This window comes from Podarcis melisellensis (genome assembly GCF_964234715.1).
Source record: "Podarcis melisellensis genome assembly, chromosome: 6".
NCBI classification, from domain to species: Eukaryota; Metazoa; Chordata; class Lepidosauria; order Squamata; family Lacertidae; genus Podarcis; species Podarcis melisellensis.
This window is the reverse complement of record NC_138538.1, coordinates 55,900,973-55,926,452: the sequence shown is the minus strand read 5'-3', so window position 1 is coordinate 55,926,452 and position 25,480 is coordinate 55,900,973. Positions and strand designations below refer to the sequence as shown.

At 41.7% G+C, this 25,480-nt stretch overlaps 1 protein-coding gene across 4 annotated transcripts in view; it reads left to right on the top strand.

Annotated features, from left to right (window-relative positions):
* LRP8 (LDL receptor related protein 8) overlaps positions 1-25,480 on the top strand; it is a 195,175-nt gene that overhangs the window by 92,528 nt on the left and 77,167 nt on the right. Inside the window, exon 1 of one of the 4 annotated variants that reach the window (XM_081915269.1) lies at positions 22,968-23,325. The exons of 2 other annotated variants lie outside the window; for them this stretch is intronic. In XM_081915269.1, coding sequence (XP_081771395.1) covers positions 23,058-23,325 — 268 coding nt within the window. In that variant the 5' untranslated portion in view covers positions 22,968-23,057. Of the gene's footprint in view, positions 1-22,967; positions 23,326-25,480 lie in introns of those variants that run through there. One more of the 4 variants, XM_081915271.1, reaches the window with a different exon arrangement.

Here is a 25,480-nt window from a genome sequence, read left to right as displayed (position 1 = left end):
GTATTTGGCATGACATCCAAAAAAAGTTTCCAAATTGTGTGCACTTCCTCACTGCATGGGCAGGACAATAAGTGTAAGTGATGCCCATTTCTCAACTATTACATATGGTTGCACGCCACACCAATCTCCTAGCGGTGCAGGATTCCAGGGGTTTTAGGCACTTACCCAGGGTTTGTGTTTCCTTTTGGAAATGAGGCACAGCAGAGACTGTGGTGCCTTTAGGATACTGTATATGGTTTATTTACACACATATACAGTGGTACCTCAGGTTAAGTACTTAATTTGTTCCGGAGGTCTGTTCTTAACCTGTAACTGTTCTTAACCTAAAGCACCACTTTAGCTAATGGGGCCTCCTGCTGCTGCTGCTGCGCCGCCGGAGCACGATTTCTGTTCTTATCCTGAAGCAAAGTTCTTAACCCGAGGTACTATTTCTGGGTCTGTAACCTGAAGCGTATGTAATCTGAGGCGTATGTAACCCGAGGTACCACTGTATAGCAGTCTTCAAATATCTAAAGGGCTGTCATGATGAAGATGGAGCAGGCTTGTTTTCTGTTGCTCCAGACGGAAGGATTAGAACCAGTGGGGAGAAACTTCAGGGAAGCTGATTGTGGTTAAATATTAGGAGAAACATCTGCATGGTAGGAACTTCTCTATAGCAGAACAGGCAGCTTTGGGAGATCGTGGAATGCTTAAGTGATGACTGGCCATTTGCCAGAGGTGCTAAAGCTGCACCTGGCATTGCAGACTCTTCACTGCCTGAATGGTGGCACCCCACTTCACTGGCAGGCCACTAGGGTAGCCCACCGGCAACAGAGGTGTCATTGCATCAATCCCTTCTTGCCACAATGCATTGTAGCTTAAGGCAGTGGTTGTGGAACTCTCACCAATTCATCATTATCTCCTTGGAAGTAGGGGGCTTGCAAGTTGAATTCAAAGTCTCATTGGCGAAATCTCGTTGGCTTTAGTCTTTCACCCCTCCGCTTAATGTAGCCTAAATGATCTAAACAACATGGTCTCCAGATAGCGGTACAGAGTTCAAGCAAAGAGAAACCATTGCACCTTTCTGTCTGAATCTTCAGTTGTATGGGGCAAGTATGTGTTGAAATTCAGAATCTTCCTTTTGTAACTAACTTTGGCTTCTACATACACTCACTTATCTTGCTAGGAAAATCCACATTTTCTGAAGAGTTTCTTGGCAGGCTGCCTATGTAGACCTTTCAGCACTGACTATTAATTTCATGGGAGATTCTGTTCCAGAATAAAAGATGTGCCCGGTGTTTTTCTGCTGTGCGTTACTTTATCCTTCTGTTAGTTCGCTTCCTGTTATTAAATTACTCTTTTGTAGAGAATGGCAGATACACAAAGACTGTGTCTCTGTGTTGCTTCCCATATGTAGCAACTGTAGTGCCTGCTGTTGTTGCAGTGATGAGCAGCTATACTGGGGATAACAGGTTAATGTTAGACTTCTAAATATAGTTCTTTTGTTCTATGGCACATTCTGGATATTCTACAGAAATTGGGATGTTTGTTCAAAGTACTTTTTGCTAGAGAGTAGGAAAGGAATACTTTGTGTAGATTATTGGCGCAGCTAGAACAACTTTGGAAACAAGGGAAAGGCTGAACTATCTTCACTAAATTTGCCAGAAGTCTGGAATGTATCTAAAGTTTTGGAGTTGTAGCCTTAAGGTCTTTGGGCAAGAAAGGTCATCTCAGAATAAGGGGCTAGAATCAAGCAGGGAGCAGGTTGTTTTTTGCTTAGCTTGAAATTATTTCCTGTTTTCTCTGCTCCCATGTCCATCAGGCTCCATCCGTGAGATACTAGGCATAGCCCTGCTCTTCACGTGCCTCCATCTCCACCAGGTGCCACTATATCCACTCCCAATGCTTTTCTTCTAGAAAAAAATGGTTCCCGTACAGTGTACCCTTGAATTCCCCCAGAAAAAAGCACTGCCCACTCGTACAGTTCCAAGCTTCTTCCTCTGTAGGTCCCATACGCTGCCCCTTGAATCTCAGGAGGTCTTTTCATGACCGTTGCTAGCTGGTTGAGGCAACACATGAGGGACTGCTGCTCTCAAGGAGATAGACCCTTGTGAAGCAACCAAGGGAGAGTCAATGATAGGGGAGGAAATAACTTGGACTAATACCATTCTGGTTTCTTAAAGCTTAGGTACATTTGGGAATGGACCGGTTGGGATTTCTGGTGAGATCTGAATAAAAAGGGAGAGGGGGTACCGTGTACCTGGTCCTTAAAACCTTTGCTTCATTCTACTACATAAGGGCTGTAGGCTAGTACCTTCCAGGGCGACAGAGCATATGACTCTCACAAATAAGCCATTCTTGGGTAAGTGTTGCATGTAGCTATTGGAGATGGGGAAGATATAAAGCAGTCTTTTGCAGCTTAGTGCCTTCCAGATGTTTTAGGTCAAGACATCTGAATAGCACCAGACCCCTAGTTTCTGCCAGCTTTGCTCCACAGAAGGGCTAGCTTTTTATTCAGTCAACTACATACCCCCCAACATTTCAGGAGGGCAAATCAGGATGCAAACCCTGCCACCCCCACGGCACCCTCACTCGTGCCCACCACCCACTCACCCTTCCCATCCATCCATCCATCAACCCACCCACCCACCTACCCAATCACTTACTCCCTCTGCCCTTCGCATCTTCACCTGCTGCCCCCGCCTCTGCTGCCACTGCAGCCCTCCCAGAAGGCGAGCTGGCAATTATGAAAAGGTCACACCAGAGCGCTAGACATTGCCAAAGCGACTTCACATAAGTAAAAGAGTTGTGCCAGAGCGGAGACTCTTTGGTGCAACCCTTTGGCGATTGCCAAAGCAATCCTGGAAGGTGTTCTGATGTTCGTCAACAGGGGCGGGCGCAGCCCTGCTGACTCGTGCCAGGGTGCCAGTCTTAAATGGGACATTCCAGGATCCAAATAGAAGCCAGGATTGGCTTCTGTGATCCAGGATGCCCCACTTAAAACAGAACAGTTGCAGAGTATGCTACCAGAGTAGCCATTTTGAGTGCCTCTGTAGAAAGGTGGAGTAGAAAGAGAGAAAGTGTGCAAATATTGTATCCTTCAGTACTTCCCAAATTCTCAACAGGTTTCTGAGTTTTTTGGTAGCTGTTTTGGAGTCTTTAAACGAAGCCCTATTCAACAGCCTTAGATGCATAGCAGCTGGGCTGTGACTAAGCCTGAAGTCACTGTGATTATTTTGATGGTATAGAAATCATCTCAGCATTTTCTCGGAATGTGCAGTTTTAGCTTCTATTTGTAGGAGCTATTATTGTTTCTTCCTAGTACTCTCTCAGCATCCAGAATGCCAGGGCCCCTGGGAAATAAGAGGCCTAAAGTACAAGCGGTTAGTGTTAATCAAACCTCTAAATAATCCTTCCTCCTACCTCCAAACTTCTGAGCATGTTCCTGAGCCACTCTTCATGCTGTGAATCTGTTTCATTTTCTTATTTTTAAGGACTCTCTCTCCCCTGCCCCAGCTTTTTAAAGTTAGCTGAACTGTTTGCAAAATGGACTGTTTTTCGGTTGCCAGCAGATCCAGGGGAGTGGGAATGGCTTAGCAAGGCCTAAAGATGTCTCCCTTCCTTTATTTTATTTTTTTAAGAGCTGTACATCTAAAGCAAATAGGTCAGCTTTTGTGCTGAGATGCACAGCTTTTGGACTGAGCTCCGGTCCTGCCAACCCCATGCTGACAGATTCCAACTGAACTGCTCTGGGGTCTATTCCCAGGCCTTCCACAGGTGATTAGAATGTTTAAATTCTGTTTTAAAAGAGTTGGTAACACAGTTTCGACAGAGTTTGCAGAATACATTGTTCCCCTTTTATAATTCTCAGATGTGGTAGATTTGAATTCAGGTTTAAAAACAAAATCCAAAATGTGGTATCACATTTAAAATAAACACTTCCCCTCTTCAGAAAAGCAGATACACCCTCTCTCTCAATGAATTTGAGAAATGAGTATAAGCAGTGACAGACTGAACCCAATGAATAGCCATTAAGATTTTACAAATCTGGCTTACGGTGCTAAGGAACTGTAATTGTAGGTCGTAACACCAATATTGTCACATCTAAGATCTGATTCTGTAGTGAAGTTAGAATAATTGTAGTCTTTGGCTATCTGAAGATTAACTGTATAAATCACTTTTGGTCATGGTAGACTACATCGGTGGAGAGCACTGTATTGTCATTTATATTGAAATAGATTTTTCTTTGTAACCTGTGGGAGCTTTTATTTCTAAAGAATAACAGCACACACCTAGAGTTACCTACTCAAAAGTAAGCACCACTGAGTTCCATGGGGCTCATTCCCACATGTGAGTATAGAATTGCAACTTAAGGTGCTTGCAAATTTTACCAGTCCTTTCTTCTTTGAGTCCCTTACCCTTTCTCCTATACTATATTGTGTTCATCCTACACACCATCTTTATGACTGAATCTGCTCATCAATCAAGGTACGTTGAAGGGAAATGTAATTGAATTAAACTTCTCTGCTTGGTGCAGAAACAGGTCTTACTTGTGAAAGTATATTTGGGGTTAATACTCCTCCCTTCTCCTTTTAAGTTGCCTAATGTGTCTTGCAAAAGAAAAGAAAAAGGCTGTGCAGAAAAAACCATTACAAGTAAAAACCCCAAATAAACTCACTTGTATAAGCAGAAAAATGACAAGCACTCTAACCACTCTGTGCATTAAGCTGTTGAGAGAATAATTTCTTGAAACTTATATAAGCATATTAGGAGAAGCATTGGAATGAATAATACATGGAGTGCTACATTATTAAGAGAATATATTTTATTTGCATCAGGGCTGTACACTTAATGGCTTTTGTTGTGCAGAGGCATGCGTGTGAAACTGTTATACAACTGGCTTCAACCAATTTAAACTTTTTGCTGCTGAATCTGAAACTACGCCACCGTGTCCTCAAACTACCACCTGCACTCTTAACTTCCTTAGTTCATGTTTTCTTTCCATTACTGGGATATCAGGTGATGACTTGCAACTCAGCCCAAACTGAGTTGGTTGGAAACATATTATGAGTATCCACAGAAGACTAGATTTGATTCCAATCCTTCTCCAACACTTTGTAAAGTGGGTTGATTTAGCTGAGATCTCTTGGGAGGATACCAGCTTCCCCTGAATCAGAACCTTTCTTCAGAAAATCTGAATCTTCAGTCAACACATGGCTATAGCTTTTTTTGCTTTTTGGCAGAACTGGATGAAATTTGCACATTCAAGAATATTAATCATGCCAATTTTCAGGAAAGCAGGTGCAAGGGTTTTGTGCTAGGTGTCTTTAAATTTAAATTCTGATTTGGAGATAAATCATCTGTGTGCTTGGCTATTGTGGGTGAAGAAAATATTTGTTAGAACTATGAAACTTTCAGCCTCCTTTCTTTTGAAACATAATTGTCCTATACAGTTCTTAAGAACATTGCAGTTACAGTATTGTGCCATATGCTAGCATAGGAATCATTTATTGAACTGTATCTGCCTAAGCCAAACAGAACTAGAGACTGATCAGCAACCCCCCTAGAGCCTTACAGCAACTCCCAGGAGATCTCTGGAGTGTCGAGGAATGACACAGATGTGGGTGGCAGCTACGAGTTAAAAATGAAATGTAATGAAGTGGAAATTACTAGATTGAATTTTGAGTGGTCAAGTTGTTCCTTTGTATTATTTATCTTTTGGGATTGGGCAGAATAAAAATCTAAATATACATATTTATAATCTGGAGATTAATTATAACCAAGTTTAGCAGAGAAATCCAGTTATACAACAGATTGCAAAACTGAGCTGCGGTTGAAAGGAGACAGTGACCTGTAATATTGGCCTGTTTTCTCATCTCTTCACATGGGAGTAACTATAGGAAAGCACTTAATCTGTTCTGATTTGCTCTATCAAATTACTTAGTCTGAGGCACAGATCTTATACATTTTAAGAAAAGCCTTATTGAAATAAGCAATAAATTAAGCCAATAGGGATGTGGGATATAGGGTGAAATGGGCAGCTCTAACAAGATTATTCATTCTGCAGTAAGTTGCAGGGGCCAACCTGGGGAGCCCCATGAGATAATAACAAAAGGGATAAAAAAAAAGTGTCCTAGATTGCCCCATTCAAGGTTGTTAGGCAGATGTTCCTTAATTAACTCTGTAAAGGCATAATTCAATTTGAGGCGGATCACAATTATTTATTTATTTAGGCTTCTAAACCATTCTTAGAAATAATTTCAGAGCAGGGTACAATATAATAAAAATTATACGTAATAAAACGTAAGTTATATCTATCTCTATCTCTCTACCTGTATCAAAATTGTAATGCTGTTGTCACGCTGCACTTTGTGTAGCTGCCAACAGGCAACCCCAGCATGATGACAGACTGGCAAGCAGGCAGTCCAGGTCTCAGGCAGTCCAAGCATACTATATAAAGGAGGGTAGAAGGTGATTCAGAGAGCTGTTTGGCAACTACTGTATCTGGAGCACCTTCCCCCTTTAATTAAACATTGCTGGAGCTGGCTGTATGTAAGGAGGGGAGGGGCTTGTGGCAAGCTGGGAGGGGTGGGTGAGGTGTAAAGGGAGGGGTTGTGCAGGTCTAAAGTGAGGAGGAGTGGTTGGCTAGGTGGAGGAGGAAGGGACTGGTGGGTAGGCAGGGTTGGTTATTGGAACTAACAAGTGGCAGCCCATAGTAAAACTTTTGACCATCAACAGCAGCAAAAAATTCCAGCAGGGCAGGAATCCACCAATAACAAGATAGTCAAAGGCCTGGACACAAAAATGTGTTTTTAGCTGGTGCCAAAATCCAACCAGGATAATATATGTGGCCATACAGGTCTAAGGAAATATATATAAGTTATTTCTGTCTCCTGAAAAGTGACTTAAAACTGCTTGGTTCTTATTTGTGTTAGTATTTCTCAATGATGCTTTAAACTGGAAAAATCCTATTTTATTTCAGAGAGATTTCTCATGACTGATGAGTGAATGAAGGCTGTTGTTATGGTACAGTAATCTTCTCTGAAACATTTTGTGCAATTTCCAGAAACAGACTGTGGGGCAACAGGGCTGCTTAAAAATGGAGATATGGACAGGCAATCTTGAAAGGTCACCAGAGATTATGCAGGCATAGAAACATTTTTTGGAATTGGACATACAGTACTGAGTGTTTTTACTGTACACTGAGAGGGAAGATAATATGTCTAACATTTTTTGAAAAAAAGAAGTATTATTACTAAACAGCCACTGGTCAACACATACTGCATATATTTCTACTGAAATATATACATTGAAAAATATATGGTATTTTATCTGATCTTTCCAAAATATTAAATGCTCCTCACTTCTCCAAGCCATGGAAAGTTCCAGGGGAAGCACTATTGCAGGGGTAGTTCTTGCTTCAGATGATGGACTACAGTTCCCATCATCACACTGGTTGGGGCTGATGGGAGTTGGAGTTCAGCAACATCTGGAGGGCTACATAGGCTACCACTGACAGGCAGTGACTTCCCGAGATTCCAGGTCTTTCCCAATCCCACATGGAGATGCCATGGACTGAATTTGGGACCTTCTGCATGCAAAGCAGATGCTCCTCCACTGAATTATGGCCCTTCCCCAAGGCGACTCACATTTGTTGAATGGCAATGAAGCTGAGGATTTGTCAAAATCAAATATTAGCTTCTAAGGCCTCTCCGGGTAGTTCCTGTTTTCCATTCAGATCCGTGCATCTGTCACTCCCACTGCTGCTATGTAACCTGGGGGGGAGGGGGGGAGAGACTGCCAAGAAGGCACGATGTGCTGTTTCCGCACTTGGACTGCTGTCGTCTTCAACAAGTAGGTTTGAAAGATGTAAAGTGCCACTTGTGTTCATTAACATTGATCTGTGTCAGGCTGCATGTGGCAGTGCATATTTTGGAAGGATGATATGCTACAATGTCTCGTAAAGTGCCAGTCTTACGCTTTCATGAGAGGTCAAGAAGATGGGGGCGTATTCATCCAATCAGCCCTAATGAGTTTCATGTAAAGCTGCTCTGCTGCCTACATGCAGAACCCCAGCCAGGTTATTCAGGTGCAGTAAGTCAGAAAAAGGAGCTGACGGGCTCTCTTAGGACAACTGAGCTTTTGCCTTTCTTTCCCCAGAAGTTCTTCATAGTATAGTGATAAGGTTATGGTGGACAAGCAGCACATTATAAATTGTACAGATACTGAGAAAGGCACCAATCTAGATTCTTCTTTATCATGGCAGGGATATGGAGCTTAAACAACTCCACTTCCCTTACAGAGGTAGGAACTTCCAATCTGCTGTAGCTTCATGTTGTTATTTATGGGTCCATGCATCACACTGTGGTCATTAGGATTTTGGACCAAATGCTTCCAAACTGAAAAACTGACCGTAGAGGTATTTATTTGGGTAGGAAGGCAAAGATGATTCTGAGCTCTTTCCCTTGATGTCTAGACGCAGCCTGTAATTAAATGAAAAGCTTGTTAGAATTAGGAAGGCAATGTATTGTGTGTCTTTTTGCGGTCTTTCTTCACACAGCACACAACCTGCAGGCTTCCCTTGCTGCTGTGCTGCTTCTAGTGGAAGCTCTGCTCAAAAGAAGAAAGATGTTATGAAAATCTTTGGGGATCTGCACAAAATATTAACTATTTTAAATTGCAGCTTTCTCATATTTTTATGTTACATGGAATGATTTATATCGGCCCACTTTCTTGGATAGATGATAGATTTGTAGCTCTAACTTTCAAAATTAAGTTCAAAGTTTTTATTTTTTAACTTTAATGTTTAAGGAAATGATTAATCTCTCAGGCAAGAGCTGCAACCTTAAAGGGAATTAATTGGTGAGCAAAGTCCATCTACGGCTCTCCTATTACTGTGCCACTTCAGACTTTGAAATGCCGCTAGTCTGGGATTGGAAAGCTGCTTCCCGGCTTGCTTGCTATCATTACTGATGGTGTAACAGTGTTCCTAAAAGGACCAGATGGAGAACTGGGGTAAATTGAATTTGCCAGCATGTGCTCATCTTTCAAGCAGATTTCATTGATTCCCTAGTTTTTGTTCTCAAACTTTTTATTTAGCAGGTTTTTCCAGTAGAATTTTATCTTTATTCAAGGCCTTACATTTGAATAAATTTTGCCACTTACCAACTTGAACTGAATTTTGAATTCATTACCTGGAAAGAAAGACTCTATTCTCCTTTGCTTTTTTTGTACTTTGTCTGAATGTCTTTTCCCAGTGCTAATGTCCAGCAGGGCTCCTGCTCAATGGAAGACAATAAGGGCAGGACAAAGTAATCTTACACCGATTCATCATCACCTTTGTTTCTTTTCTTTTGGAAGAAAGGAACTGTAGGGGGAGAAAGAATTCGGACTTCACCCGCTGATTGATGATGTTGAAATTAAACTGCCCAGTTCCTGCTGCAACAGGACAAGCCCATTAGTGCAAACTTATTTCTAATTTGCCAGAACTCCAAAGTGATTTGCAACCCTTGACTTCTCTAGACTTCTTTTTCCTGAGGATTTTTCTGTTATTTCTTTCCTGCTGCTTCTGTGGAAATGTAGAAATGAGGGGGAGATGAAGTGATGCCCATTACCTACAGTTCTCCCTCTGCATTTGTGTCCTGCTGTTGTCGTCTGGCATGAGGGCTTGGAGAACATTGTTAGGATCTCTATAAATTGTAGAGATGGAAGGGACTCTTGCCTTGCTCCTTTCTCTTTTTTTGAATTCTAGCTGTCCTTTCTCTTTCAGTATCCTGTTATGCAGTAGACAGCTGTATTCATGGCGGGGCACATAATGGTCCACTTGTTCTAGGTGATGGTGCATTAAAAAATAGCTTCTCATTGCCGTATGAGAATCCAAATAAGAAAACTTTGTGCCACTTTTCTGCTTTCAGCAGATATTGATAACATGGCTATTAGATAGCCAGAAAGAATACCTTTTGGTGTATTTTCAGGCTTCTGAATTGGTGTTATGGCAGTAATACTGGTAGCATCATAAAAAGAGCCCTGGTGGAGGAGACCAAAGGTCTGCCAACTCCAGTATCCTTGTCTTCTCATGGCTAACCAGCTGCATCTATTGCCATGACTAACTGTAGTCGATAGGCCTATCCTCCATTAATTTGTCTAATCCTCTCTTTTAAAGCCATCTAGTGGAAGGATTAGGGGATGCAGGTGGTGCTGTGGTCTAGAGCCTAGGACTTGCCGATCAGAAGGTCACAGTTTGAATCCCCACAACAGGGTGAGCTCCTGTTGCTCAGTCCATGCTCCTGCCAACCTAGCAGTTCGAAAGCACGTCAAAGTGCAAGTAGATAAATCGGTACTGCTCCAGCGGGAAGGTAAACGGCGTTTCCGTGTGCTGCTCTGGTTCGCCAGAAGCGGCTTAGTCATGCTGGCCACATGACCTGGAAGCTGTACGCCGGCTCCCTTGGCCAATAAAGCGAGATGAGCGCTGCAACCCCAGAGTTGTACGTGACTGGACTTTACCTTTACCTAGTGCAAGGATTAGTGCTAGTGCAGGGGGATTTTCCCTCTCTCCTTCCCCCCATATGATACCCAAATTTGCTTTGGAGGTTTAGGGAAAAGCAGTAGAACAGATTTTGGGGGGCACAAGGGAAGGGGAGATGGTTCTGTTGTGAAAGGAAAAATCCATGTGCTGTCAAAACAGCCTTAGCACAATGTTGAATACAACCCGAAAGTCTTGTTGTTAAAGTATTGTTAAAGTATCGTAAAGTATCAGTATGTTTTCCTACCATGTATCATCCGAATACATTTGTCAGACAGGATTGGCTGCAGATTCCTGTTGAGAGTACACTTGGCTTGTTGTTGTTACATACAGTGTTATAAATGACTTTTCAAGAGTGAATGAAATAGATGGAGGGTGGCAGGTAAAAAGAATCAGCTTTCCTGTGGAACTTTGTAACCCAAAGGAGAAATTTAGCCTGATGAAAAGAATTTGGAAAAGCTGCTCAATCTCTGGGTCAAGGGAGTTTTATTCATATTTTTTTTTGTAATTTTATTTTATAAAGTATGTATAAAAAAAGTTAACTTACTTTTAACTCTGGTTTTTATGAATAATTTTAAGCCCTTCTTTTATGTTAGCTGCTTAGATGTTTTTACAATTAAGCGGACTACAAATTCCGTTAAATATTTTTTTTATGGTTGACAGCAAGAGAAACAGCTCCTGTTTCTGCAGAGGAAAACAGCACCTGCTATTTTCCTCTCCCAGCTCCAGGGGTGAAATTACCATAAAATTTTAATAACCCCTGAAGCCTCTAAAATAGCTCTGGTTTTACTTCTGTGCATGTCCAGACCCTGCCAAAGGGTAGCAGGGAGGAATGAGATGGACCACACAAAGACTTAGAAGGTTGTGAGGTCAAGTTAAAAGGCACCATAGCTACCAAACATTGTACAGCCTGTTTATAAGACACATGGGGATTAGTGAGCAATAGTGGAATGAAGCTTCCCCTCAGCAAATGCTTTCCAGTCACCTAACCGTTACCAAGACAACTATGGCCTTTGGAATACAAATTATGTTTTGGGGTGCCACAGCAAAGTTTGACAGCAACTAACCCTGCATGCAAATTTAAATGACAACTGAGTAAACAACAGCTACTATAAACCATCAGAAGAGTCAATGGGAGCTGTAGTCTGTTGGGGAGGGGGAATGTTACACAAAATGGAGCAAGTAGAGGAGGAGACACAGACATTCACGCACAAATCCATTGGCCTTGTAATTCATGACTGCTGAGACTTGGAGCTCTAACTCCCTAGGAAACATCAGTTATTCTTGTCCTGAAAGTCAGCCACGAACATGGCCTGGGGTTAGGGCTAAAAGCATTGGACATGAGAAGACTGCCAGTGCTCTGTGCTTTAGAAAGTTTGAAAGCAGAGGGGGTCATGGGGACGGTTGGTTTTGAGTATTCCTGAAAGACAAAGATGTTATTACTTTGCCCAGTTGGATTTGGTACATTAGGCAATCTAAACTTCCAGCTGAGCCGTTCAACTAAAGTATGAGACTGGCTTTTTGGACTCTCAGGCTTTCAGCAATATCACTTGCACCACTGAGCACAGCAGCAAGCACACAAAAAGTGACCTGAAACAATATCATGCCAAAACAGATGATGTCTATTTATTATTATTATTATTATTATTTTGTCCTTTGATTGTGAACACATACTCAACTGTGATAGAGATGTTCTCAAATGTTCAGTAATTTTGTTTCCCCATGTTTGATGAGGGACTTCCAAATTTTCATTCTGAGAGGAGTCTCTTTGTTTCATTAACAAATTTTACAGAAAACTTGAGAACACTTTGGTTGGCTTACTTAGTAATGATGTTATTTTCACAGCAGTTGTGTGAGAGAGATTTAGCCAAGGGCTCTTGAGACTTAACAACTTTGCAGGCGAGCAAAGATTTAAATAGGATTCCACATTCTCACACCAATTCTGACTCTCAATGAAAAATTATTCCAGAAGATACTGCTAGTGTTACTTGAAATCTATATCCTGTTCCGAGCCTGCTCTCCTCCCAGCATGTGAGTTGGCCTACCTGCTTGAGAACGCCTTCTTATAGTGGAACTTGCTACGTAAACATACATAGGATAGCATTGCATGGCTGAAATCCTAGGCATGATTAATTTGGGGTTAAGCACCGTTGAACTAAATAGGTCTTACTTCCAATAAACTGTGCATAGGATAGGGCTGCATAGCTTTTTGTTCTGTCTCAAATTCATCTCTGTGTCTATTAATCCAACAATCTGTTATCATCTATCCCACTGCTTTCTGTTTTTACATGTCTCAAACTTTAAGGAGTGGGAGCCTCAAGTAGCTGAACATTTGAGGTGTGTCTTTGGTGCCTCCGTTTTCCTCCTTCCTGAGTAATGATTCAAATCCCAGACACCTCTGAATGTTAAAATATACAGCAGACTCTGTTGCACTTGCCAATTATGCATCTATAATCCATGTTTTAAAACATATCTATCTTTCTGCAAAACCAAGGGAGTCACTGGCAGGCAAGCACTTGCATATTAAATATATTGGAATAAAAGAACCCCATTGCTCTTTCTTGGAATTAAAAAGATCTAAAACTGTCTTTGAAACTGTTAGTTGTGAGGGGGAAATAAGATGGTCCTCTGAAGCCAAAACAGCAGAAGAGTGCAGGAGAGCCTCAGAGATCTGAACCCCTGAAATATGAATTGGCAAGGCAGGTACCCCTTTATCATCACAAATATTTTGTCCTTGGTAGCTGCCCTTGTGGCTGGACAGAGCCACCCTTGCGGCACTGGCATCATTTCAGCTTACTTGGACATGGCTAGATGAGGCAGAGCTGTGTTGAGACCAGAGGTGCACCAGCAGAGCCTCAGCTATTGTGGCAACGAAGTGGGGGGTGTCAGTGGGAATAGAGAGAGGAGGAATGAAGGTGGGGTGAAACAACACAGGCAGCACAATCTCTTGCATTGCCCCTGATACGTTGGTAGATGCAGGAGATGTTAGAAAGTGATGATGGAATAACATAATTAGTACAAATATTTCTGAGTTAATGGCCTTATTCTGTTCCAAAGGGTCTGCTGTATGAGGAAGATTTTAGAGTTTTCTATGCAAAGGTTTGTTTGTTTGTTTTTAAACTGTGCTGAATCGATGTTCTTTCACTGTCCCAATATGTTCTATAGCAGAGAAAAACACTGTTTCTTTGATTACTTGCTTTTACTTTTGTGGAAACACGCTGAGAAGAAAGGGATGGTTTGTTAATATATGGTGCTTTATGGGCAGATCTTTTGGGGAAAGGGGAGATTATCTCACACTGGAGCAAAAGGGAAGAGGCATGTTGATTGTAGCTAGGATTAATTTGATGTAATTGCCTAAATTCTATAAACTGCAACCAAGGCTCCCAGATATAAATAATGCATTTTAATTAATAGGTTGCCAGGAGCTGTAATGAAACTCAGGTCAATCTGCAGAACTACGGCGCCTGGCATTTTTAATAACTGGAATTTATTTGTGATTTGACTGCGCTGTGTGTTCCACCATCTCCTGATGATCTGAAATATGGGGCCAAATCTAATTTCCTAATGTAAGTAGCCCTATAGAAGTCAGTAAGGCTTCTCGCCAGTAAGAAGTTAATCTTCAGTGTTAATCATCCAAAACTGAATGAATGAATGAACAGTTGTTTACCCTTCATGCAAGACTTTCAGGGTCGTAAACAATAATGTTAAAATTGCAATAGCCAGTGAAAAAGCTTTGTTTGTACAATGGAACTTCCCTTCCCTTCCCTCTTCATGTGTGTTGGAGGAACCCTTAGAACACGTAATGTGGGGACAGGGGCAGCTGATCCCATTTCACTGCCAAAGGGGCCTCCCCACCCCCCACCAGGGTGGGTGACAGCAGCTTCCAGGATGTGCAAGATCTTGCAAGAGGTGCACAGGTTTTTCCCCCCACCCAGAAGCTGGGAGTGGGGCGCCGCCTGCCATGGGAGAAGCAAAGAGGAGTGAAGTGGCGGTTTCTCAGTGGAACCCAGTAGCTTTTCCTGCTGCTGCTGCTGCTGCTGCTGCTGCTGCTTCTCTCCTGCAGGGTCACCACCCCTGGATTCTGTCGCCTGAGGCGGCTGCGTGGAGAAGAGGAAAGGGAGGGGAAGTTCCATTGCAAAGCTAGAAGCCTTAACACTAATGGAACTGCTTCCATAAGCACATCAACATAATAAATAACCACTATAGTGGAACCTCGGTTCTTGAACGTGTCCGTTGATGAACGTTTCGGAACCCGAACACCGAAAACCCAGAAGTAACTGCTTCAGTTTTCGAACGATTTTCATTTTGAGTTTCCCTATTGAACTGAGGCTTCCGCTTTCGGTTTTCGAACGTTTTGGAAGTCGAACGGTCTTCCAGAATGGATTACATTCCAAAACCGAGATTCCACTGTACAAATTAAATAAGCAGCACAAGCAAGAATAAAATATACTCACTTATTTCATCCCCATCCCCCCAAAATCTACCTGTTTTTACTTGTCCTCTGAATAAAATTAATGCTGATGCATGACTTACCTACATGCACCTAAATGGCTTTAGATCGCAGATAGATTTTGTGGTACAAAAGCCAGTGGCAGGCAGAATGGGACTCACTAATATGGTAAGCATTTTCATAGTGCTTTTTGAAATGTTCAAAGAGTTGTAGTCCGGCTACCTCTGGAGGGCCCTGGTGCCCCATTCTCTGCATTAAACTGTAATTTATTTTAAACTATAGTTTAATATGAATGAGTAGTGTGCTAGTACATGCTGCTCAGATTTTCCTAACCCACTCCACTCCTGCTAATCCTTTTCTGTGCAAGGGTGGAAATAAACCAGAAGCTAGCTTTCTTTACACGTGAACCAGTGCTTGTGGGGGTGTTTTTGGTGAAAATTAACCATGAGCATTGTGTTCACAAGTAACATGAAGTCAGCCTCTGGAATGTTTCCTTTCTGACACTGCAAAGGATTTTGCATTAAACCATAGTTTAAAATAAACTTTGGTTTATTTTAGTATGTGAACCAGTTCACACACCCATCAGCATATTTGTAAAGTGAGGGTTTTTTTGTTCCAGTGTGCATCACTTTGAATTTACTCTCTGCATTTAGGTGTGATAAAATTACTTTATTAATCTTTGCACTGAAATTGTGTAAGGTGGGACTATTAACATACTGTTTTGCTGAGGGCTGTAATGTAAATCCTTAAGCGACTCTGATTATTCAAGTTATTGCATGAGCACGAAAAACCAAGGAAACCAGCACTTTGTGTTAGAATAGTAATAGACATTTGCTTGGCATCATTCCACTGTAACAGGCTTGGGTTGGAAGGGAAACCTGCTGTTCGATTTGCAACTGATGTTGGCTTTGGAAAGGTTTATTAAAATAGCTTTTATATTTAATTCAGCCAACTTTATTGGCGATCAGGTTCAGTCAAGTCCAAAGTGAAGTGTGTCCTCATGAATAAACGGAACAGTATTATACTTCCAAATCTTTGTTCTTTATTGTATATGGTCAAGTTACGAGAGATGTCTGTCCTCATCTTGGTGTTCTTCATGTTGCATTTTATGTGTACAATTTCCATTCATTGGAAAGCCTTCCTACTGCAGATAGTTGCCATCATTAGCATCCATTGCAGGTGCTTCTTTTCCTTTTCTTTTAAAAACATAACCCATGTCTTATTTTAACTCAACACAAACATTTTATGTCAATTGTCTACATTCATGAGCACTTAAGTGTTCGATTTTGCTTAAATGGAAAACTTGGATTGTATAAAGTTTGAATATGCTATGCAAAATAGACTTGAGGGATACAAGCAGTTTTATGGTTGCATTGTTTGTTACTGCTTTGAACAGTGGCAAATTCCTGTAATACTTGTGGTTATCAAATTTGCACCTCTTGCATTGCGAATTCAGGATTCTCTTGCTTTCACCGTGAGAATGTGGCAATTGTTAACAGCTTAGTTTTTGAATTGCTTTAAAAATGTAATCCTTTTGTTACCTGGAATTATGAGTTACTAACAAACATTATGATTCAATTTAAGGTGACTGCATAGTGTATAAAGCTATTTCACAATGCCGTGAAATTTTAAAAAGCAAAAAAACTCAGGCACAGTAAGGATTTTTTTCTTTTCTTTTGCAAAGCAGAGTGATCAGGGCACATTGCTGCACATTTAATTTCCTATTCCATAGATTAGCCCAACAACTCATTTCCCAGTCGGCTGCTAGCAACAGATTCTGCTCATAACTCTAATAATGCCTTTTCTTGATAGTTCCAGACTGCTTTCTCATTGCACACAAGCATCTGGGAAAAGAAACAAGCATTTCTGTATACGTTTGTAAATAATACATTATTATATGTCTTGTTTCCTTCAGATGAGAGAACAGACTGAACTTTTAGTGCATCCATATGGTGAGTTCCAGTGTAGTGCAAGGGGGCACTCATCCATGGAATGGAATTTCTCACTCCTCTCTTCCTCCCTGCTGGCCCCCTCCCATGCATTACCAGTTTTGGGGGGTTCACGGGGGTGGAGGGCGGAGAATAGAAACAGGAAGTCCTGTTGCACAGTTGGATTTCTGCTCCATACAGTCCCACTTTCCCTTAGGACGTCCCTCTTTTCATTGGAGAAATGTTGAACAGCGTCCCCTGACATGACTCTTGTCTTTTGCACTGGCCTGAATTGGCACAAGTAGAAGCTCCTCTTGACATGGAAGTACCTATCAAATGTGTATGCAAAATGTGTGTTCCAACTCAGAAAAAAAGGGTAATAAGCCCTGGGCATTTTGTGTATTGAATTCAATTCCCATGGATTTATCCAATCATTTACAAGGCATATGTTAAAGTCTGGCATGCACATTTTGCCTGGGGACACACAAATATTTGAGTATGCAGAGACTGGCATATTAATTCAGAGGTCTTGTCGACCTGCTGCAATATTTTTATGCCTTTGGGAACAAGATGAGCAGACCTTTTAAAATCAAGTGTGTAAACTCAATTTATCCTGCAAGCTGGGATTTTATTGAACAGAGCAAATCTCAAAGTTGGGCTTAAATAGTTGCTGAGCAGGAATTCTTGTTTCCAAAATTTCAGACTGGACACAGACAGTGCAACAGAAGATGCTAAACTGAAGGCAGCTGTCATCTGCCGGCTTGAAACCTGCTGAGTTTACAGTCAGATGACATTGCTATTTTCCAATTTGAGGCTCTATGAAGATGCAGCTTTTGTACATGTCACAAACCTTGTCACAGACCTTTGTCTACATCATAGGTCTCCTGCTAACAAGGTGCTTGCAAGTATGCACTCAGTGATACTGTATATTCTCTCAGCCATGGCCCTTTATGAAGATGTTCCAGGAGACTGGATGAGTATTTCTTGTGGGGTGCTACAGAGCACTATATTATCCCCAATTCTATTTGACATCTATATTGGGTGTGGTCAGCAGGAGATTTGGAGCTAGATGTAATTAGTACATTGATGATATCCAGCGCTCTTTCTCTCTAACATCTGGATCAGAAATGGATGAAAAGGCCATGGACCAGTGTCTGGATGCAAGCAAATAAACTGAATCTGAATTCTGGCAAGACAGAGGCTCTATGGTAGAGTGGTTCCCAGGTTCCCAGGTCTGGGAAATTGCCTGCCCTGGATGGGGTTGCACTCTACCTGAAGGAGCAGATGCATAGTCTGGAGGTGATCCTAGATCCATCAGTGGAGCCACAGGTGTCATCGGTGACTAGGAGTGCTTTGTTTTACCAACTTTGGCTGATAAAGACAGCTGTGACTGTTTCTGGGCTGAAATAGCTTGACAACAGATGTCTGTGCATTGGTAACCTCAAGGCTGGATTCCTGCAATGTGCTGTATGTACAGTGTGCTGTATACTTGAGGTTGGTCCAGAGTCTGCAGCTAATGCAGAATGTGGCCCCTAGTTTGCTTGTGGGGGCAAACTAACACCAGCATATCACACCTTGGTTAGAGAATTTAGGCTTGCTGCCAATCTGCTACTGGGCCAAGTTCAAGGTTTTGATACTAATAGATAAAGTCCTACACCACTCAGAATCTGGTTATTTGAGAGATAGCTGTATGTTTTATATAGGCAGTAGGTTCCTGAATTTTGCAGGTGAGGCACCGTGTGTTCTACCAGTGCCTGGGCTTGGTAATGGAGCAGGAAACTGAGAGTTAGTCCAGACAAGACAGAGATATAGTTGGTGGGTGCTTCATCTGTCAAGGCTGGTAGTATTCAACGTATCCTGAATTATTTTGCTCTTATCCTAAAGGAGCAGGCTCATGGATAAGGGTGCATTGTGTGTGCTCCTAGATACAGTGGTACCTCTGGTTACGTACGTAATTCATTCCAGAGGTCCGTTCTTAACCTGAAACTGTTCTTAACTTGAAGCACCACTTTAGCTAATGGGGGCTCCCGCTGCTGCTGTGCCGCTGCCTGATTTCTGTCCTCATCCTGAAGCAAAGTTCTTAACCCGAGGTACAACTGTTTAGTATTGCGCTGAGCATCAGGGGGCTTGGTGGGATGGAGTGCTTTTGTCCATTTCAGCTGCAATCCTAGGTGAACAGAGATAGTATTGCAACAGCTACCCATCCTCTGGTAACCTCCCTGTTGGATTTCTGAAGTGTGCCTTCCTTACCTGCCCAGACCTCGAGAACTTTCTCAGAGGCCTGTCTCCAGGTTCCCCATCTAATGAAGTGAGGCGAATAACTGCGAAGGATAAAGCTTTTTCAGTGGCAAAATCCCAGAGAGGCTCAGCTTGTCTTCTAGTTACTAGGAGAAAAGCTTCCTGTTCCTCCCCGGCCTTCTTAATAATCCATTGATTGCTTTAGTTTTTGGACCACGTTCCCTTGGCTGGTTTTAGTGCCGGTTTTAGTTGTTTAAATCATTTTAGTGGTAGTGCCATGTGCCAATTCTAGGAGGTTTTTTGTTCGTCTTTTTGCTTTTGTAATTATTCTTCATGTAAACTATCCTGTGAACTTGGTTGGAAAAGCAGCACACAAATGTAAATAAATAAAATTCTGCCCTGAACTTTTCAGCTGCCAATTTCCTGCCTCTTTTCCTTAGGCTCTTAGCAGTTTCTCACCTTCTTATCTAACGGCAGTGGCACCTGCTTTTGTGACCCATTTCCCAGACCCTCAGACTGCCATCACCACAAATCTCTTTTCTTACCTGTTGACATTGTTTACGTCCTTCTTTGGATCATGCCTGTAATCTGATCTTTCAATTTCTGCAAACATAACCCATGTCTGATGGCAACAGAACTGTTACAGCTTGCAGGATTTGGCATTGCCTTGTTGAATGATCCCATAAAAACCAGAGCAGATGGCTGCCTTTAAAGCAGCCGTTTATATAGTGTAGCACCCTTTCTCTTTTATCTTCTCCTTGCATTTAAATCATTAAACAAAAAGAACTGCCCTTCCCCAGCAATTCCAAAATCACAAGCACAAAAGAACAGATTCAGCCCTTGGTAACTGTTTTGAATGGCCACTGAAATGCTCATTGGAGAAGATTAATTTACATTTGATGGGTGTTTGAAATTGCCTTGTGGGCTAAAATAAACAGTTGGGCTTTTTAAAAAAATAAAATAAAAATCTGTTATAATTTTGCTGTCAAAACATCTATAGAATGCTTGTACCAGGATGCACTTTCTCTTTGTCTCTAAGAATTGTTTTTCCTGTATAATATTCAATAGTCATTGATCAAGAGGGACTGTACAGATGCTGGCTGATCTTGAGGGTAACCAATTTGGTAATACTTTGTAAGACAGGAAGCTCAAATTTCTCTTTTCCAGGAACAACAAAGCCAAACTGAGCAGGGTTGTGTTTTTTTTGGGGGGGGGGTTGCACCTGTTTCCTGACAAGGGATTTAACAGGGAAGGAGTGGTAAGTGGGGTGACTATCTCTAGCAACCCATCCAATGCATGGCTCTGACTCTGGCAGGCTGATGACATTCTTGAAGAGGCACCATCTGCTTACCAGCATGGCTGGCAGCTGAAAAAAACCAAACAAACTCATTACACCTGTAGTAAAAGGTAAACTGATCTGACAATTGCATTTGTAGACCCCTGTCAATTACTGGGTATCTAGTGGTTTTAGCCAATGAGATGGGAGGGTGGGGGGAGTTGGCGGAGGAAAGGAATTGCAGCTTGGCAGGAGTAGGTGAGACAAAGAAAGGTTATTAGACAGCTTATATTTTTCCATGAAGCTCACTTGTTTTTTCCATAATAAAAAAAATCCTTCCAGTAGCACCTTAGACACCAACTAAGTTTGTTATTGGCATGAGCTTTCGTGTGCATGCACACTTCTTCAGTTTTTTCCATGTTACCTTTCTGTTCTATGTGAGGAAATATTGGGCAAGTCTATGATGTACATTTCCTTAGATCAATCAATTGAGATAAATCAATTTTCATATACAATTTAATATTCTGCATTCCAGGTGTTTAAAAAGTTTAAACTGGCACTGTGAAAAAGCTCATTATGATGCACAGATGATTAACTGATAAGAAATGGATAAACATAAATGGAATTTTATCTTCCATTTAAAAAAAAAATCAGCTGCAATTAGAAGTAAGACCTTCACATCCTTAGAAGTCATATTGATGCAATGGGCCATACCGCCAGGTAAATGTGTTCAGAATTGCAAATTTTCAATAAATATACATTTTTAAAAATGTACAGCAAAAATCAAGACAAAAGAATTCAGTTCAAGCCAAGCGTTCAAAACTCCCTGGGTGCCAGTCCCTGCTCCTGTCTCTCACTCCTGCTTGTGCAGCCTGCAGCTTGTGCAGCTCTTCAACCTGGTGGAGGAGGTCCTGAAAAACTTCTACTCCTGGTGGTTGGGCAGTAGTGAACAATGTTATAGTTAATTGCTGTAGCTTGTCTTTGCTTGCCCTACCCCACTGCCCTGGGGTTATAAACGGTCCGTGTCACCATTAAGAAAAAGAGGTAGGAAAAGGCCAATACATATGAGAACTGTCCCTGGATTAAGTGACTTTTCTTCTTTAAGTTATCAAAGTTCTTAACCTAGCTGAAGGTTGTCATCTGTGCTCGCCAGTAGTTTAACTGATAATCAATCACAGTCAGTCCATCATTCAAAAAAATAAGACTTTAAAGCCATCTTGCCCCAAAATGGCAACTAGACATTCCATTTTGGTGACTGCAACCTAGGTTTAAGAAGCCATTTGGTCCCCATCTTATATATCTGAGTTCCTAATACTATTCAAGGATGCTGTCTTACTGCCACATCAAATGTTGTCTGATCCCCAGCTCTTTGCTCTGCAAAGTTCATCTGAAAATGTTAATATATGAAATATACTTGGAGTCGAGTGTGAATTTCAGGCTCTTTATTCAGCTCATAGTAGCAATGAATGAATCTTTCCCCAAAACGTCTAGCTATATATACATTATTTACACAATGGGCCCCGTGTGATTGGCTAATTCTGGGCTGCTCCTGTAGGCCAATCAGGTTGCGGATTCACTTCCTCCAGAAGCCTGATTGGCTGCTCCTGCAAGCCAATCAGGTTGCTGACTCACTTCGTCCAGGAGCCTGATTGGCTGTTCCTGCAGGCCAATCAGGTTGCTGATTCACTTCCACCTGGAACTGGATTGGGTGGCTTCTGCGGACGAATCCGACTGCTTCATTCTGGATCCTATTGTTCTGGGATTCAGCTCAGTACATAACATACAGGTTATCTTTATTTCAAACAGCAGCCATTAGAAACTTGTTTGAGTAGCAAAGGAATCTCTCTGGTTCTTTCCTAGCTGAATTGGTTTCCACACAGTTTAGGGAAATGATGATTACAAAGGATTAATATCTTCTAATCTCATGCATTGTGTTTTACTCTTGAGCAGCAGAAACAGGCTCAACAGCAACAAATAGTAGCAGCGGGAGGGGAGCCACCCTTCTGCCATTAGCATCGTTGCTGCTAACCTAGATGAGCAAGCAAGTCGTTCTCCCCCCACCCTCAGTTCCCATCTATAAAATGGGAGGTCTCAGTCGCCTCCCTTACAGCTTTATTATGAGGATGACATAATTATGGCAAAGTAATTCAAATACAAATGAGTGACATGGAAATGTGATAAACAGTAAAAATAATAATAATGAAGAAATGGCCCACGAGTATAGTTTTGCCAAGGGCCTACACTTCCCCCGAGGAGCGTTATATTTAGTGATTTGGTAGCAAATGAATTGCCTGTGTGAAATCTTCCAAGGTTAATCATATTCAGCGGCATTTGTTTAAATATATTTGTTTTAATTAAGAGAAAGGATTTGCACGCTGGGGGTGTGTTCACATTTCAAGATCCCTGAACTCTGTTGCGGTAGGAATAATTACAGCCCGGGAGTTTTATGTGTCTCTGCAGTGTCCTTTTGAGATATTTAGATGGCTTCTGTTGAGATGAAAGACCGTATGGATTTCTTTTCCTCTATTAATCTGGCACAGAATACCAGACCTCCTGGGTCAGTTTGCTTACCAGCAGTGTTTGTCCCTGCAGTTTAATCTGCAGATGTTGGCTTGGCACATATGACATTGCAGAGAAGATGCTTCAGCCTGTCTGATTGTCGGGATGCACATCAAGCACATTAACATCTTCCAAAGGCCACCTTGTGGTTCATTGTCAACAATGTATTTCTTCTCGCCTTTTGTGATTTCTCATAATAAATTAGTTGTGCTTCCAAAAAAACAGTGCCAGGGGAACAAAGCAATCAGTGACACCATCTGCTGCCAGCAGGTTTGTGTGTTGAAGGAGCTGCATATCTCCATCACTCAGGAATGTCAACGGACCCTGGTGCTGGCAGCAGTCCCTTGCTTCAAAGCCACAGGCCTGGGCTTGTGTGAGTAGATCAGCGGGGAAATGGCTTTGTCAGACTAAGGTGAATAAATAGGTTTGGCAGTGGCAGGCTGGAAGCAGACATAACGGGCCCCTTGGGTGCAATGTTACTATCATAAGTTAGATGCTTAAGGCTGAAGCAGATCAAACAAAATGTGAAAAATTACTGGCCGCATACTTTATGAAGGCCATTAGACTTTAATGCTGTACTATCTAAATTCTTTTGATCTTTCCCTAAGAAGAAACTTTTGATCCTGAACATGGGAGTCCATTCAAAGGCAGGCGTGTGAGTGTACAATCTGAGAGCTATACAACCGTTTTTCAATAAATGCTAAGCCAACTCTATCCTTAACTCCGAAATTTAAGGTACAGCCTTGACACAGGTCAAGAGGGAGAATACCAACACCTGCAATTTTATTTTATTTTTGTATTTCCTTGTGTGCTGAAATTTCCCGTTGTCTAACTTAGCAGACAATTTATATCACCATGCACATAATGTCTGGAGATACCTTCACAACCGAGTTTATATTGGCTGTCTGCTCAAAGCGGGCTTCTTTAAAATGATGTAAGTTGGATATGGCTCATATTGCTGTCCAGTTTCAAAATCAGTGCCGGCACAAAGTTAAGCATTATGCACCCTCTGTTCCTGTACAAAGACTCTGAAGCACCTGGAGCAGTCTGCACCAGAGGTATTATTTGATAATCCCTGGAATACAAAAAATAAAAACGAAATGAAAGGATGCAATTCAGCAAACATCACTCATGGACATTGAAGTTTAGATTCTAACTTTTCTTCAGATGCCCTAAGTACTCAGCTGCCTGGCTTATGCCACCTTTGCTCTTCCGTGATGTTGAAATAATTAAGCCAATAGCAGCTAGAGGGTCTGTGACACTACTTTCTGCAGAATGTCACTGTGACGCCAGAGCAGTTCAGCCAATGGCATCAAGAGGGAGCAGATACTGAGACCAAGTAGAAAATGCTGTGTGAGAACAAGGAAGTGAATCTACAGGAGAATGAAACTTGCAGACCATCATACTGATGGACCGTTAGCTAAATTGTTCTGTATTAGTACAGAGCCATTATTGGTGACACTGAAGTAAATACCTGCTATTGTAAACTCATAATTCATATGTTGAATGCAAGGGAAAACAAATATACTTTGTTCTTATGGAATGCCTGTCTGAGTAGATTATGTTTATGTTTGATGAGGCTTTACAGCATTTATTTTTGGGATGCCACAGCAAGGAAACTGCATGTTTTATGAATCAGAAAATTAATGCTCCCATCACAGAGCCTTTTTCACCTGCGTGTCTGCCTCTCTGTTGACATACCATTCCTTTACAGCTTGTCAGTTGACTTTGGTATAACAAAATTAATATTTTACCAAGTGGGCCAGTGATCATTCTTCATCCTACATACCATATTTGTGCCTCTCTCTGTTTTTCTAGTGGTTTTACTGTTCATGCCTCCAGTGGTGGGCTTTGGCAAGGCATGGCAACAACTCTTTCAGTCCCAAAGCTGCATTAATGTTGAGTGTTTGCATCAGGATAGAGAGACTTAATCTCTGTCTTCAGCTATTGTTAAGCTCATGTTCCCCGGATCATTCACTCAGGCATGTCTGTGCAACAAATATAAACTACTTTAAAATCCTAGGAACTGTAATTCTTTGCAAGAGCTGAGAGACTTTTATCATAAAATCTCAGCACCCAGTTCCAAAGTATAAGGACGCTTCAGGAATTAGGTATTTTGTGTGAGTGTGTGAATGCTGTTATGATCTCCCCTGATCCAGTCTCACAGGATAATGTTTCACTTGGAATGCACGTTCTGCCCTAGGGCTGGGTGATATATTGTCCAAAAGCATTTTGAAGTGCATATTGTGATATCTGTTTCATAGCTTTTGACCTGGCAATATATTGCGAATCATGAGGTGTGTGCGCTATGCAAAAATCACAATGTGGGGAAAACCGTGAAGCCAGCCACGGTGGCTGAGACCATGAAAGTTAAACCAATAATAAACTGGTTTACATTTTCAAAATTTATATTTGTATCCTGCCTTATCCTTGCAATCAGTGAGTCTTAGAGCTATTTCATCAAATAGGTCATTGCATGTTTGGCCTGAAAGATCAAATGAGAGACAGACATCAAAGGTGGTGTGTAC